Source organism: Euprymna scolopes, chromosome 23, assembly GCF_053919585.1.
Source record: "Euprymna scolopes isolate OS-2025 chromosome 23, ASM5391958v1, whole genome shotgun sequence".
In the NCBI taxonomy this organism is placed as follows: domain Eukaryota; kingdom Metazoa; phylum Mollusca; class Cephalopoda; order Sepiida; family Sepiolidae; genus Euprymna; species Euprymna scolopes.
Window position 1 is genome coordinate 62,360,827 of NC_136504.1, and position 18,071 is coordinate 62,378,897.

Genomic DNA, 18,071 nt, shown 5'->3' on the forward strand with positions numbered 1-18,071 from the left:
CTGCAGTGCAAACTACAGTCAGATCTATAGATATGGGTATCAAGCTCTGGATGATTTGATATGGAATAACCCCTAAACAGATGAAATAAATATGGATAGTGTTTAATAACAATGAGGTTCTAGCAGCAAATTAATCGCTTTTATTTTTTTTTTTTTTTTGTACTATTGAGCCAAAAGTCCATTTTCAGTTTATAACTAAAAAGTGTAAAATTACAAATGTAATCTCCTCTTGTGCTAACTTAAAACGAATCATGATAGAAACACTTTAGATGAAACTAGCCTAAACAATATGCAAAATTCTTTCTCTCGAAAAAGAACTAAAATAATGCAGAAGTGAAATTTTGTTTAAAGTTCATTTCAACAGCTAATGCACAAAATCTTCTCAATATGATTAATGACATGTGAGAAAACAATTTAAATTTTTCTTTTAATAATAAACCCATAAAAAATAAACTCCAATCTCAAACATAACAAATAAGCAAAACCACAACTTGATAATAGAGCAAAAATCTTATTCAAGTTTGAACTTTTTATGTGAATCTTTTTTCTTTAAGATAGCACTTCATTTTTTTTTTTTTTTTTAATATTAACCCAATCGCCATTCCTTAATTAGTATGAAAATATAGTTGTAAGTTACAGAAGAATGTTCATTCATGAGGGAAATCCTACCAATTACCGGATTTCTCTCAGGAATGAAACCTGATGTTTTTGTTTACTTAATTGCTACAAGTATATTTTTATACTAAGCTCAGTACATGTATTGAGTACTGAATATGTATATACATCATGTCTTATTTTGTAATAGAACTTCTAAATTATATATTAGAATACCCATCCAAGGATGGCCTTGTCAGCATAGAATATGCTGACTGCTTCCTTACCGAGAGTAAAAGTCTCTCAATGGGGCCACGTGTTGGCTGTGTGTGGTGACCTGTGATGTCTTAGGATGGAATCCTGGTTGAAGGACTTGGTCAAATTTGAGCACCTCAACTTTGGCCTTTACTTTGGCTACGGGAGGTCAGAGAGGCCCGATCTGATCAATTGATTGGTTATGTCAAGCCCATTATATATAATCCACCCCAAACTTAACAAAATACTTATCCCCTACCCACTTAACACTATCCCCAAATATATTATGACAAGTGATGGCTAAGGGAAGACCAAAACTCTTCACTTCTGCTTTTGGCTAAACAAATTAATTTTAAATAATTTATTCAACAGAAAGTGCTGGAGATTTTACTGAAAGAGTCTTTCATGTAGCCCCGACACAACTTGTGAATGAATTTCCCCCCTTGCCATGTCCCAATGATGGACTCAGAGGTGGGTAGAGAGCATGATAGATGAAAATGAATAAGTTATTTATCGAAAAACAAAATAAAAACTACTGCCTTTTCGGCGGTAAATACTGGAAAAGGAACCATTCAAATGTCTCTGATCTCACCAGCTAAGAGGACAAGAAAATAAATAATGGAAAAGGCTTACCATCCACAAAAAAAAAAATTTTTCCAAGATTCCTAATTATTGAATTACTAGAAAAGAAAAAAAATTGGTGAACTATCACCATTCCTAATAGAGAAAATACTAAACAGAAGCACTCTTAAAACAATAAAAAAAAAAATGGAAACATCTTAATAGATGTTACAAACCAGAAAGATACCCAAAATTTACTTAATCGATAAATTCCACAAATACAAATCCCACATGAAAGACTGAATATATCTAAAAGAGTGATGTGAAGCTACGAGTTATCTCTAGCAACGGAAGAAGAAACAAAAAAGGAACTGAAAAAACAAGGAGTGATCAACCACATACGTATAAATATAAAAAGTCATGGTAAGCTGATTGCAACAAATACATATATACAAACCTTCGATTCCCAAACAATACCAAAAAAGTTAAAATTGGTCATTTAAACATAAAACTAGAGCAATATATACTAACTCCTCTAAGATGTTTTAATTGCCACAAGTATGGACACCACAAGGAAACCTGCAGAGGAAAAGAAATGTGGAAAGTGCGGGGATAGAGAGCCAGACCACTCAGTGTACCAATTAATTAAAATGTACAAACTGCATAGAAAACCACCCTGCATACTCCAAAATATGTAAAATATACGCAAAGGAAAAAATAACGGAGGTAAAACATAAAAGAAACCTAACTTTCCTAGAAGCTAGAAAAATGGTTGAAACATATGCTGAAATAACAGACACAGACCACATCAACACAGTGAAGTATAGAACGAATTTAACGAGTTAATAAACTAATCTCATTAAACCATGAAGAATGGCCAAAATTCCAAAATAGCCTCAAAGAAAAATACCTTGGTTCAAATAAAACAATAGAAATAACCAAAACAAAAAAGATAAGAATCTGCCTCCAACTGAAACACTTATATCGCAAACATACAAAACCAATAAAACCAGAGACCAATAAAACAAAGAACACTCCAGGAAACAAACTCAAAGAATACACGCAAAATAGTTTCTAAATATTAGAAATGATGAAAACTGATAACAATGCAGGAAAAAAAAAAAAAAAAAAAAAAATCTAAAGACACGAAAATAATGAACAAAAACCCAAATCAATTTCTCAAGCTAAATGGAGATCTACTTTCAGACCCAGACAAAGAAAAAAAATCTCAACTGAACACAAATTCCAACAACAACAAAAAGCAAAAAAGAAAAACCCTCTACCTCTGAAGAGATGCAGGTAGATTAAAAAAAAAAATCCAATGTAAACAACCACGGGACAAAAATAATCCAATGAAACTGTTGCAGTTTGAAAACAAATATGAACGAACTACTTCTGTTACTAACACTCTACATAAAACAAGAACTGTATGTTCTCTGTATATCCTACCAAATGATGAAATGGATAAAAATGAATTGAAAAAATTGATCAATTACCTAAACCTTTTTAGGAGACTTCAATAGTCATAACATCCTGTGAGGATGTAAAGACACTAATGAAAAAGGGAAAAACGTTGGAAGAGTTTAACGAAAACGACACATGCTTCCTTAATGATGATGCACTTGCACACTTTAACCCGACTGGTGGAAACAACTCAGCTATTGACCTAAGCTTATCTTACCATCAATATATGAACTTTAACTGGAAAGTATGACACTTGTGGCAGTGTTCATTTTCCAATGTTGATAGAAAGCCCAAAATCCAACAATGAAAAACCTCCCTGATGGAAACTAAGGCAAATTGGCAAATATTCAAAGAAAAATGTAGGAATAGGTTGAATCGCACTGAAACAGACTTGGTAGAATATTTTACAGAAACACTAATTGAAATAGCAAACGAATGCATTCCTAAAACCTCAGCACCTAACAGGCTCAGCAGACCCTGGTTTGATGGCAAATGTCAGGAAGCTGTCAAATTGTCAAAAGCGGGTTTAAAGAAATTCCAAAAACAACTGACAACTTCAAATCTGATTAAATACAAGCTAAACAAAGCTAAAGCTCGTAGGGTAATTAAGGCAGCTAAAACGAATGCTAGAAAAACTGTCAGCAAATTGAATTCCTCCTTGGAACTGAGAGCAATATGGGAGATGATTTGAAAAATTGCAGGTAAACCTCAATCAACACCAATTAAACACCTTAAAAATAACTCCAGAGTAACTGATAAAAAGGATGTAGCAGACTTACTAGCTGAAACCTTTCCCAAAATTCATCCAATGAAAACCATAACACAAAATTTATGACAAACAAAATGCTCAACAGTACAAACTAAATTTTAAATCGAAAACTTAGATTACAATAAACTTGAATTAACTGAATTAAGATTCTATTAAAAGGACCAGATGAAATCCATTACGAATTCTTGCGGCAACTCCCTAAGGAATCACTAAAATTACTAAGAACTTATAAAATTTATGGACAGAAGGTGAATTCCAGGACTTATGGAGGCAAACCACAATAATAGCAATCCCAAAACCAGGAAAAGACGATTTGAACCAGCAAAATGATCAATCTCATTAATCAGCTGTTTGTGTAAAATAATGGAGAGAATGACAGATTGGTTTGGTATCTTGAATCCAACAACTTTATCTCCAACCTACAATGTGGATTCTGTAATAAAAGAAGTACAACCGATCACCTAGTCTGACTGGAAACAGCTATAAGGGAAGCATTTATCAGTAATGAGCACCTATCAGCAATCTTTTTCGACCTAGAAAAGGTTTATAACTCTACATAGAATTTTGCAATAATAAGACTTGCGTAATCTTGATTTAAAAGGCAGACTCTCACAACTTATAAAGGGATTCTTATCTGATCGCAAATTTAGGGTTCACATTGAATCCACTTTCTCTGACAGCATGAACCAGGAGGGGGTCCCTCAAGGAAGTGTATTATCCGTGACACTATTCAATGTCAAAATGAACAGCATAGTGAAATGTTTTGATCCTAGCATTGAGATCCTTATATGTAGATGATCTGGTGTATTGCAAATCAAAATATATATGCACCATTGAACGCAAACTCTAACAATGCCTAAACAAACTGGACTAATGGGCAATGGAAACTGGATATAGATTTTCTCAATCAAAAACTAAATGCGTACATTTCTGTCATAAGAGAAAACTTCACAACGACTCTACACTGAAACTTGGAATAACAGTAATCCCCACCGTAGATGAACACAAATTTCTGAGATTAATATTTGATAAAAAGCTGACATTCATCCCCACCTGAAGGACCTAAGAAGTAATTGCAATAAAACACAACTACTGTGTGTGATAGCTCACACAGTGGGGAGCAGACGAGAAACTTTAATAGAACTATATAGGACATTGATTAGATCTAAACTGGATTACGGTAGTTTTATATACCAATCAGCTAGAAACTCTTACCTTAAGAATGTCCATTCTATCAAAAAACTTTCAGTCAAATGTAGAGCCCTTGTTACAATATCTAAAATCTAACAATATGAAGAATATCTTCAAAAACTACTGCTTGGATGAAATTCTCTCAACCATCCAAGGATAAGTAAAATTTCCTGAACAAAATGGTTTTGCAGCACTTCTATGATCCCTTTAAAAAGATTAAAATAAAGATTTAATAAAGATATTAAATTTTATGGCGAGTATCCTCGTTACCTTAGAGCAAAATCTCTTACGTGACTTTGATTCTAAAAATATCTATAATTAAGATTTTAAAGGATCTTGAGCAGTTAAAGTTAGTGGACTTTTGCTTAATTGGTTTCTAATGACTATTGATCAAATGCAATGCAAATCTGAAATATTTTTCAAATGTGAGGTTGTTCACATATTATGCCCTCTAAAATATCTGTACAAAATTCCAATGAAACTAAAATTTATGGAATATCTATTAATGTCTATATGCATTGAAATATCTTGAAATTTGAGGTATTTGAATTTTCAGGAAGAGCTCTATTCCCTTTGTATAAAGCTAAATTAAACCAGATATAGCCTGCACAATTCATAATGATTGTTTAATATAGTGAATTCTGTATACACAATTATGTAAACATACCTAGCTTTATAAAAATATATATCCTAATTATGTTGACACTTTGGGGTTCATTAAATCAGTGAAGATATGTTGAATCTGGTCAGTACCAGATGAGTAACCATTTAGGAATATCAGGATGATGATACCTCTGTGCAAAAGGCTAATATCAAAATCATTTCCTATGGCGGGGTTATACATGTAGCTATAGGGAACTCTTATGAAATCAATATTCCTTCTCACATTTTGGAGAGGGATGAAGCTAGTTCACCTCACCACTGAATAGCACATATGCGCCATGAGCACTATGCCAAGGCATTCAATCGGATTATCTGTGGTAAAGAACCACCAGGATGGCTCTTATACCTAAGAGCCAAGAGACTCATTTACCTAACAAATACAGACCTAACTGCTGCCTCTCAACCACATAAAAGTGGCTAACAGGATTAATCTCCGATGCAACCTACAAACACCTTGTTGATGGGATTACCTTGAAAAAGAACAGAAACAGTCTACCAGAAACAAACTTGATACAAAAGACCAACTTTTACTGAATAGGATCATCCTTGAGAACTGTAGAAAATGACAATGACCTGGATCGACTATAAAAAGGCATTTGACAATGTGCCCCACTCCTGGATATTGCGGTGCTTGGAGTTGTAATGTCCATGAGAATATAAGGACATTTCTTACAAAGCAAATGACTGGAAACATCAATTGCTCTACATGGAAGGAACAGTGCACACTCCAATGCTCAGTATCCAGCGAGTTATCTTCCAAGAAGATAGCTTGTCAGCATTGCTCTTCTGCCATACAATTGATCCACTCGGCAAGCTCCTAAAGAAATGTGATGCTGGGTCAACCTAAGTAAAGGCAGAAAGAATGAGAAAAGTAAAAGAATGAATTGTCTGCTCTTTATAAATGATCTAAAACTCTATGCAGAAATAGAAAAAACACCTCATCTCCCTGATAGAAACTAAAAACTTTCACAGAGGATGTCTGCATGGAGTTTGGATTTGACAAATGTGTGAAATGCACAAAAAGAAAAAAGGAAAAAAGACATCTGAACATCTTCAGTTTAATGATGACTTTATTGAAGACCTAGTAGAGGATGCCACATACAAATACCTTGCTATAGAAGAAAATTTAACTTTTGGAGCATAAAAAAATGAGACATAAGGTTGAACAAGAATACATAGTATGCCTTAAAACGAGCCTCAAGTCTGAATTAAGCTCCCAAAACAAAATTACTGCCATAAACCAGCTTGCAATCATCTCATAGTTTTGGTATTATTGAGTGGCCTCAATGCAATAGGCTAAATACAAAAACCAGGAAACTCCTAGCCTTACATAAAATAATATACTGAAACCAATGTATGGACAGGATATACCTATCACGAAAAAAAGGGGCCTCGGCCTCACTGAAATAAACCATGCATATCGAGCAACCATAGGAAGCATGGGATCATTGCTTGCTGAGGTATATGATGAACCAACAACACAGATTGTAAGGAAGAAAAAGAAATGCACAGAAAGACACAAGAAAACAAGGATGGGAACAACATAAAAGAGCAGTTAAGTTCCTGGAGGAACTTAACCAGGAATATATAGACAGGGATTCTGGTTTAAGAGGAGGAGACTTCCATTTAATGAGTAAAGACTCATTGTAGCCAGTCAAGATCAGAGCTTGCTCACAAATGGATTAAAAAAAAAAAATGTCTGGCCTACAAGCAAATGGCCAATGCAGGTTTTGCCACCTAATATCTGAATGCCCAATCTTATTAGCAGATGGTCTTTACACTGTCCGTCACAACAAAGTATGTAAATATCTCCATTGGAAGATCTGTGGAGAGATGCAACTTGACAGATCGTCGAACATCTGGGAACATGAACCAATAATATCAAACGGAAAAGTCAGAGTTCTATGATATACAGGCGGGCAGATACATTAAAGACAAGGTCATCAAGCCAGATGTTGTAATATGGAACAAATCCGAAAGACCTGCACTCATTATCGATGTCAGTCTCAAATGACTTTGACCTGAATAGAGCTGAACAGGAAAAGATAACAAAATATCAGGACCTAAAAAACGCATTGTCTCTGAAAGAAATAAACATACCAGTTGTGATCGGAGCAAATGGCCTAATAAAATAAAGAATCTTTAGAAATTCTTAAAAGCAATCCGTGAAAGACCAAACTGTAATGAAATACAGATAACAACTATAAAGGGAACAGCGTCTATTCTTAAAAAAGCCCTCAAATATAAATTTAAATCATGGAATCAAGTGTTAGCTTCAGGAGGGACTCCCTTGATCTCTTAAAACTAACTGAAGCAAAAAAAAAAAAAAAAATTAACGAATATCTCTACTTATTAGTAATTTGCATGTCTCCTAATGTTAGTCACTTTTGATCCTTTCAATTTTTTTCATCTATTTCTAATGTGTGATTCACTCTAAACATCTTCAAAATAGGTAAATAGTGAATGTGATGTCATTCTAAAATAATACTTTATTAACTAGTTGGTCTTGCTAAAATTATATCGGGATGGAATGATGCAATACTTTCTTCTAATCTAATTTTTATTAAAAAGAATGCTATGGCACCTTTGCATTTTTAGGTAATTGTAAGAATGTGTTTTATTCATTGGAATTTAAAAATAATTTTTAATCTGAGGGAAATGATAATTTTGATTCTTTATAAATTTATGAAGAAAATGGATATTTCACTCTATCATGATCCCCAGTGATAAGTTCTTTTGACTACCAGGTCTATTAAGGTATCACCTTGAGATATAAGATTTTTTTCTCGTTCCCTTCGAAGTTAATGGGAAACTTGTTTTACTTTCTACATAATGAAATATTGTAGCTTTCTAATTTATTTTTCAAATGAAAACCTTTTCTTTGTATTATAAATAATTTATGTAATCTTTGTCGTTTCAGGGAATAATGTTAGTTTATGATATTACAAATGAAAAGTCGTTTGAAAATATAAGGAATTGGATCAGAAACATTGAAGAGGTAAGTTAACATTTAGAAAAAAAAATCCTAGATTTAAAATGATTAATTTTCATTTAAAACAAATGGTATTATTACATTTCACTTGATTGTATTAAAATGCTGTTAGCTGTGAAGTTAAAATTTTCCAAAGTTCCATTTCTAATGGAAAGATAATTTTTGCTACATTTTTATGTTAGGATGTAACACTTAATGTCAGTATTTCCACAAAATATGAATTTAATGCATGCATATCTTTTTTAAATTTAATGCATGCATATCTTTTTTAAATTCAACCTAACATCAAATTATATTTCTGTCGATATAATCTCCAACCTTTAATTGTATCTTGTTGAACTCTAAAATCTTTTTGTCGAACTCAAGGGAATCTATACAGAATTTCAAACGGAGCCCTTTATTTAATCCACAGGGGTAGCATTCCATGAAGATTAGAGTTTGACAAGATATACTTGATCAAAGGTTATATCGATTGAAACGTGAAAATCACAAGATGTGAATAGTAGTGTGAATGATCTAAATATAAATTATCAATCCTCATTTAAAAAATTTGGAAACATAACTGCAACATTGTCTACACCAATTCAGAGTAACCTTTTATGTGTATCACATGTCAATTTGTTAAGAGTTTATTCATAACAGAATATCAATGTGATGTATGAAAATAATTTGGTAATATTTCACTGACAAATTCTTTATTTTTTTAGTGCAATATTTTCGAAATGTGGAAAACGAGACAAATCTCTTAATATCAAAAGATATTAATGATCAGCCCTTTGAAGAACTGTATTTGTACAATTAATACTTTTATCATATTTGTTGCATTTACTGTTTATTCCATATGTTGTAACAAACTAAATCCTAATGAGTCTCCTGTGACGCTGATGCTCCCACTTCATTCACAACTCAAGAAATTCAATCTTTGATTGATATACTATCAATCAAAGGTTGAATTTCTTGAGTTCTTGATCTCCCATAAATTTTTATTAGATTTACATCTGGATTATTTACAGGCCAATCAAGAATAGGTATTCTCAATTCATTTCCATTTCTTTTCCTATGTGATATACCACAAGGTTAAGCTGGAAGAAAGATTAATTCATTGTCCCCAAACTTGTCCTCCGTGTATAGGATGGGCAAATGACCTAGGACACCCTGATAGTAAAATTAGGGAAAAGGTAACAATAGTTACCCCCCCTTCCTCGGACAACCATTAGAATGAAATTCTCTAGAGCTCACCTGGTTATAACAAGTGGAAACAATTTGTAAGACTAGAAAAATTAAAATTATTACAGTAGTGAGCAAGATCACATGATTGGCACTATGGCTAATATTGAAATGAAGTACTGAATAGACGTACACAGGTTCACACAATACGAATCTTGTGATTTCTTCATGTAACCAAAGTTGTTGAGGTTTTTAATTATTTATTCGCTAGCGAATGCAACAATCAGGCAATTCAAAAAAATTTTTTTTATTTTATTTTGTAATAAAATACTTCTGTGTTTTGTATAAAACAACAACAAAAAAAAACTATTAATTGTTTTAAAAACTTATTTTTCTAGCATGCATCCAAAGATGTAGAAAAGATGATTCTAGGAAATAAATGTGATATGACTGAACGACGACAAGTGTCCAAGGAAAGAGGAGAACAGGTAAAAATTATAGGTTTTATATACATTTGCATCCAAACCAAGATTAAAATTTTTTCTTTTACAAATCATATTTTTAAAAAGAAAAATACAATCTTAAACTTCTGTTTCCTTGAACTTCATTAAATACTTAATTCCCAACCTTTCATATTAGCTGATCTCGCTTAAAATGGTGCCTTTCAACATGTACAAAATTTATTTTATCCAGCAATGTAATATTTTATTTTATTGACATTTATTTTTGCAAACTTTGATGTTGATATATATCATTTAACCTGAAATATGAAGAACAGATCTTTAGAGAACTTATAACAAATGTTAATTTGTAAATTCTAAATTTTGACAAAATTAAAATTTCTTTCCAAGCTCATTACATCTTCATCATTCTAGGTACTTCCTGCATCATCTTCAAAAGTAAAATGTTTTTATAATTGTTAATGTTTCATTCTATAATAAAGTGTGTAGATATTTATTTACAGATGTATATATTTCATCCTTACAGAATCCTCAGTTTAGAAATAACTACTCAAACAAGTCGCACATTTCTAACCTTGGAACAAAGAGTCATTTTTAACTCCAAATCTGTAACCAATGAGGCCAATCTAAATAGCTACACAAGTGATGAGAAATAAATCCTATTATGCTGAGTAGGTGGGCAACAAGTCAGCTGTCATAACTATGTTAAACAGGAAGTCACTCCTATTAAAAGCTTAGATTTTACAGCTTGTATTGCTTTTCATTAGAGTGCCTGGCTGAAAAGGGGTTAAAAATAATTATATATATTTGTTCCCTTCACAGGAAAGTTATCAAGTAGAAAATTCAGACAAATCAATAAATATAAAAAAATCATGGACAGTGAGCAACAAGTTTTGAATATTTTTTGTTTTAAATGTTTAGTACATAAATATTTTGGTCTAAACTTTTACCTCGTTTTCATGTTCTGCAAATGCTATTCCATAACTTGATCATTACTGTTACTGGGTCTTAATTGATCCATCCCCAAATATCAGTTTGATTCAATTAAATCTTAAAATTACTTCACTAATTTAATTGTGCAATGTAAAAGGATCATAAATTCTATTAATTTTATTTACTTCTGTGACTTGAAAATTTTTCATTCAAAAAATTTCTTCATAACTTTAGTTTTTTGCTTTCTTTTGCTGGTTTTATTTGTTACAGGTAAGAACTTTAGAGAAAGTAGTGTTTATAATTTTCTGAAAATATTAAATATTTCATTCCATCAACAACATTTGCATAAAATAAAAACTATATACTTGGAAATTTAACATTTTATATTTTTAGTTGAAAATTTTACAGTCACTGCCTGTATTATCATTGTCTTCATTTAGGTTCTCTGTTTAATTAAAACAAACAAAACCTTCAGCTGTCGTCAACTTTAACTCATCCCTAAAATTGTCTTAAGATTTATGTGAATTGAAACAATGGCTCAAACATTCAGTCTTAACCATGATCTGTTATAGAAATGAAGTGTGTTTAGCTGGCTAGAAGACCATGTAAGATACACTCCTAAATCTTGCATCATAGGATTCAGTGTGAACATGAATTGTTCATGAAAAAACACTTCAATATTCATGTGCTGATGGTCAACAGGGAACAAAGGAGACTAGTGGTCTCAGCAATGACAAGTGTAGGTTGTGCCACACAAGCGGCGTGTGAACCACGTGACATCCAGTTGTAAGGTTCTGCTGAGAGATGGTTACTATACAATGCAATATAATGGAATCTGTAAATATCTCCACTAGACAATCTGTAAAAAAATTGAATATCGAATGTTGCAACAATTCCTGGAAACATATACCAAAAAGAAAAGTTCATACATCATCCACTATGACTATGCAATTTCTACATCTACCTACCTAGAAAATGGAGCTATTAAACCTAACAGTGATATGGTACAAGGAGACAGAAGCAATTTTAGAAGTTAGTGTCTCCAATGACGCTAGCTTAAACAGAGCTAAAAGGGGAAAAGATAACAAAATACCAAGAATAGAAGATTTCATTTACAATTAGAGATTAGATGAAATTTAGCAGACCAGAAGTCGTGAATGATACATGGCGAATAAGGTGATGTCTTTTTATTGAACTGTAAAGTCGGGGTTTAGGGTGGGTTGAGAGTATTACTATATGTATATACTGTCAAGAAAAATAAACAAAGAATGATATTATGCTGTAATTATTCAATCGGCACACGTCAAGATGGACAGCAACAAAGAGTCATAGAGAACAGACTGCTGCTACATGGCATCAAACGAACAAAACTCAAACTGTCTGTGATGAGCCCTCTGTCAAATAGTCTGCAGAGATTGAACTGCAAATAGAACTAACAATTCAATATGGATATTCTTTTTAACAAGACCACTTTCATCTGGAGTCCTGATTCTCAATTACTTTTTTTTTTTTTTTTTTTTTTAATAGCTGGAAACAATTTTTGTTAGTTTTAATTACTGATCACTTTCTTCTCTTGCCAGCTTGCTATTGAACATGGAATAAAATTTATGGAAACCAGTGCTAAAGCCAGTATCAATGTAGAGGAGGCCTTCTTTACACTAGCTCGAGATATTAAAGCAAAAATGGATCGTAAAATGGTGAGTTAATTTTATTTTATACTTAGAAATTGAAAAATATTAATATTTAAGTATTTTAAAAAGGTGCTTGTTGTGGATTTATTTGGTTCTAAAGTGTTAGAAATCTTGTTGATATAGTCTATATAAGCTCTAGCAGATAAGCTAAAGGATCTAGTCATAGTATAAAAAATATGCTTCTTGCAAGTAAGACCTGTTTGCCCCCCCCCCCAATCATTAGGCTAAATACATGAAGATTGATTTCCTTCTGAAATATACAATAAAGTTACACAAACGTTCCTATTTTTATATTAAATGTGTATTGCTAATGGTCTTTCACTTTTGATCGTGAAAAAAGAAAATTCAAGAGTGGAAATTTAATAATCCTACTGATGCCAAACTAATTTACTGGTCAACCAAACGATGGCTGTGTGTATAGCATGTAATCAATTTGTTTAGTAATCTTTTTGAGATCATACCTTATTTTGCTAACTCTAGTTATGGCATCACATCAAATTCAAGTGTCAGTTAAATGTAACACCAGTCTATTTCCATGGAAGAAAAGGTTGAACTGCTGTTTAAGTTTCTAGCAATTCCTGGTAGTTTTTAGACATGGTAGGTGTATAATTATTGGGTTAAGGGCGTGTTGATGAATTATGAAGAAATGGGATAGTTGTACAAAACTTAATTTGGCAAGGCTATGGAACCAAAGTTACTGAAAAATGTGTTGCGCCTGTATTACTAAGCTCTGCTTATATAATGAGCATTATTGAAGGAATGCAAAAGAAAATACACACACGCACATAATGCATCATTTTATAATATACTAGCAAAAATATTCACCAGAGATATTTTTGGTATGTTGAGAGTATATCATTACACTATATATACTAATCCTCATAGGATTTAATGACTAAGAATATCATGACAAACCCACATTGAGAAAACAAAGTTAATACTTGGAGCATGATATGACAACAGAATAGATAATACCCCCCTCCACACACGCACACACAAAGTAATTCTAGAAGGCTGGTACTGTGAGAAACAAACACTTGAGGTGGTGATGCTTGGTATGAATATATTATGAAGAATGTAAATACATTATACAAAATTATATAAGTATAAACAGTTTATAGTTGTATAATCAGGATATTATTCATTTAGATAAGTTTTGTTCTCCATATGAAATGAAAAATAGTTGCCATTTTTTTAACAAATAGCAATGTGATAGCTAAGAAAGAATGATAATTTCCTTTCATAATTTTCTAGTTAAAACAGACCTGTTTATAAACCTTTCTTGACTTGTTTAGATGGTGATATATTTTTAATCTAATTTTTATTTGTTTTGTGAATGGTGAAAGTTGGCATAACAAAAATATAACATTTTTATGCATTAAAAAATTTAAGCTGAAAAAATATAAATATTTAAGTACTGTTAAACCTATTTCACTGTAAGTAATTTTTTGACTGAAATGGAATTTAATCTCAAATATGAAAAGCTAAATAATTTTCATTACTCTTATTATTGTGTGGGCATAAGAAATGTTTAAAACAGGAATTTATCAAGTGAAAAAACTTTAAATTTAAAACTTACAATTTAAACAGAAAATTTAATTTTAATATTTTGCATTTAAGTGAAAAATGCTTTTATTTCAGATTTATAATTATAATTTTTTAGGAAAAAAGGGCAGGGACTCCAATGCATAATATGTGAAATTTAAAACAATAGTTTTTTTACCTTAACGATCGCAGAATCTGATGGAGATGAGGTTACGTAAAATCATCTTCTATATCTATAAATATGAAAGCGAAAAATGTATGTATGTATGTACGCTTTTCCTCGATGTCCACAAAAGGCTTCTTTCAGAGAAGCACTCGCTCGCTTCACTTCTTAAAACTTTTTATATCATCTATAAATTGTAATATCTCAGAGTTAACCATGGAGCTCGCCTGTCTATTTGATTTTATTGACTTTCAAACATTAATTATTCCACATTTCCCGCATCGGCACACGTTACATTCGGTTTTCGGTATAAAAAAAAAAAGCGAAACTCGACTCTAATCACAGGCCCAGAGCCAGTGGTCTCTAGAGAGCTAAGTAACGTTTGGTCAATGCCGACTTCGTCATATCAGACGGGGGAGTGGGTTATTCAAAAACAAACCGATTTATTGACCTCATTAAAAACTGTCTCGCACAAAATCGTAACTGCTGAATACCTATCGCCGTCACGTCAATCAAAAACGCGCACTTGTTTTTTTTTTTTTTTTTCACACTTTATTATTTTCCAACTGCGCGTCGTCAAGGCTTTCTTTTTTCTTTTTTTTTTCACGGGCACCTGTTTTTTTTCACACACATCTACAAACACCCAGGCAACGCCAGGTATCCCTCGCTAGTATATATATAAAAGCGAAAATGTATGTTTATGTGTCTGCTAAAAACTTTCGACAGACACAACGAAAATTCACAAACTCGGTATCATATCGAAACCCCATCCTTCGCTTGAAAAATATCGAAAAATTGGCCAAAAACATTCATTTTTTTTTTTTTCACCCCGAAATCGACAATTTTTGACAGGGGGTAGGGTCAACAAAAACTGTCTTCTCGTGACGACGAGCGGTTCTATGCATGCGCCAGATGACATCATGACCTGATTTACTTTAAATAGTGGAAAAACTGAACAAATTTCATGTACGTCGCGTTAGGTCAGTTGATTAGCGCGTTTGTTCATTATCTAAATGCTTTGGGTTCGAATCGTGGTGTGAGATGTCTCTCTCTCTTTTTTTTTTTTTTTTTTTTTTTTCGATTTTTTAAATTTAACTATTGAACCAGTGTTATTTAAGCCATTTTTCATGTAACGTTCGTTTTTTTTTTTTTTTTTTTTTTTTACTTTGCTTATCCACCCCCGACCACACACCCCAAAACACTCGGATACCCACCGATTTTTTTTAAATTTTAATATCGAAACAGGCTTATTTAAGCCATTTTTCACGTGTTCGTTTTTCTGTTTTCATCGTTCGTTTGCCTTATGTTGCCCCCCCCCCCCCGCTTAAGTTTTAATGTTTCTTTTTTTACTTCACTTATAACAAACAAACCTGGTCATTGATGTCGTAACGCTCGACGACTTCCAGGTGCGCACCTGTCAATTTTGTTCTTAGTTAAATAAATTCAAACATCTTTCAGTAACTCATTCTGGCTGGCTGATTTTATTTTTAAACTTCGCCTCGGGCTTCCGGTGCGACCCCCCCCCCCCCTCCTCTATCATCTTAAGAATGTGTCTCCCTCTCGGTCTTAAGTAATGACTGGTTCCATTCTTTATGATAAAAGAACTGAAAATCATCATTATGTATATGTTAAGAAAAGACAATGTTTATAGAAACACTGTCAGAGCTGTGTAAATGTCAATGTCTTCTATCTATATATCTATCCCCTCTCAATGTCTATTACATGTCACCGTCGGTATTAAAATTATCTCCCTAACATGAACACTCCAACAACAAATATATAATTCGTCATCGTAATAAGAACTACATAACACTGTTTAATTTTATACAAAGGGTTAGCTCTTTGCAAATTCAGATACCTCCAATTTTTGTGAAATTTTAACAATAGGTATTAGACATTGATAAATAGTCTAGATTTCGATTTCTTTGGAGTATTTTCAAGAATTTTTAAATAGCATAATGTGAGTGCATGTGAAGATTTGGAGAGCTTTTTTTTTTTTTTTTTTTTTTTTTTTTTTTTTTTTTTTTTTTTTTCATGGGAGGGTGCAAATTTGGGTGAGTTCCTTCCCTGCTATCCAATATTTATGAAAAAAAAAATCTGCCCATATTACTCGCTATGTTGCCTAGAATTTATATATGTGCTTACATGAAATTATATTTTAAAAAATTCAGCTTTTCTCTGTTGGGGGCAATTACAAAATAAAAATAATTGCCAGTTTTCCTAAATTTGAACACTTTGAAAATTATAAAAGAATTTCTACCATCTGTTAAATTTCTATTTTTCATGAAAATTTCTAATTTGGTAGAAAAACAATGTTTGAATAAATGACTAAAAAATAGGAAGTTGAGCAATGACGTACAAGGGTTCAATATACACGCACTTGATAATTTTCTGTATTTTTTTCTTTTACTTAATGTTAAATTTTCTTTAATAATTCTTTTAAAAAAAGTTTACATTAATTACTTGAAAAGAAATTGATAAAAGTTAATTGAAATATTTTCCCAATAAAATGAATTTCCTTTTCCCTGCGTACATGACTGTTCTGTCTATTTGTGCACTTACATTTATTTGATATTATAAAAAAAAAAAAATTATCTTTCTCTTGCAGGAGGCATCTAGTCCACAGAACCGAGGTGGAAGCTATCAATTAACACGGAAAGATCAAACACCTAAGAAGTCCTTCTGGAGATGTAAACTGCTTTGACTCCCTTCCCCACTCCTCCTCTTCCTTCTCCCATTCCTTCCTCCTTCGCCACAGCCGCCTTTTATCATACAGAAAAACAAACCAGCCGCAGCAGCGACAGTGACGTCATCAATAATAACAGTACTTCTGGCAGCAGCAGCACCAGCCATAACCACCGAATAAGAACTTCGACTAAAACCTCAGAGCAGGAGGCCGCATGCCTAGGGTGTGTGTGTGTGTGTGTGTATGTAATGTTGATGCAATTTAAGCTGGTTCCCCTGTGGCTCCCCTCCCCGTGGCTCAGCAGCTAGAAATGATGGACCAATCCTGGTTGTATGTTTTGCATGTACACTAGCAATTCTTTTTCTCTTTAGCCTCATCTTCCTCTCAATTGGTTGGTAGGAGTCTTGTGGTCATTTATTTTTCTTATATCCATTGAGTCCAGTGACATCGATATTATTTACCAAGTTGGTCTTGATGGACTGGAATGGAAATTGTAAGGGAAGGGGGGTAATCTTCGCCAACTCTGCCTGCTGTTATGGGACTAATAATAATAAAATGATTCATCGTTTGGCAGCTACACATTACCAGCGTGTGTAGTAGCTGGTCTTGCTGGCACCTCAGATCCCAATTTTTTTTTTTTTTTTTTTTTTTTTTTATATATATATATAAATCTCATCCTCCAATCACAGTCTGATATGAAGCAATGTCTGTGTACTTTCTGTTACCAAACAAGGGGGAAAGCCCCCTTTTTTTTTTTTTTTTTTTTTTTTTGGGAAAAAAATTGAGGGGATTTCAAGAAAAAAATCTAACAAAAACAATACAATCATGAAAATCTGTACTGACACTATATAATTTTTTCTTTAATTTTTTTTCTTTTTTTTTCTAATAAAACTATTTTAGTCAAAAAATACATATGTATATATGTATGTTATTATT

The 18,071-nt window shown here is 32.5% G+C and overlaps 1 protein-coding gene across 1 annotated transcript in view; it reads left to right on the forward strand.

Annotated features, from left to right (window-relative positions):
- Positions 1–17,806, forward strand: part of LOC145245957 (ras-related protein Rab-8A-like) — a 128,874-nt gene extending 111,068 nt beyond the window's left edge. Inside the window, exons 4-7 of the mRNA XM_080107730.1 lie at positions 8,418–8,495; positions 10,055–10,144; positions 12,631–12,747; positions 17,058–17,806. Of these exons, the coding sequence (XP_079963856.1) occupies positions 8,418–8,495; positions 10,055–10,144; positions 12,631–12,747; positions 17,058–17,153 (381 nt within the window). The 3' untranslated portion in view covers positions 17,154–17,806. The remainder of the gene's footprint in view (positions 1–8,417; positions 8,496–10,054; positions 10,145–12,630; positions 12,748–17,057) is intronic.
- Positions 17,807–18,071: the final 265 nt, after the last annotated feature.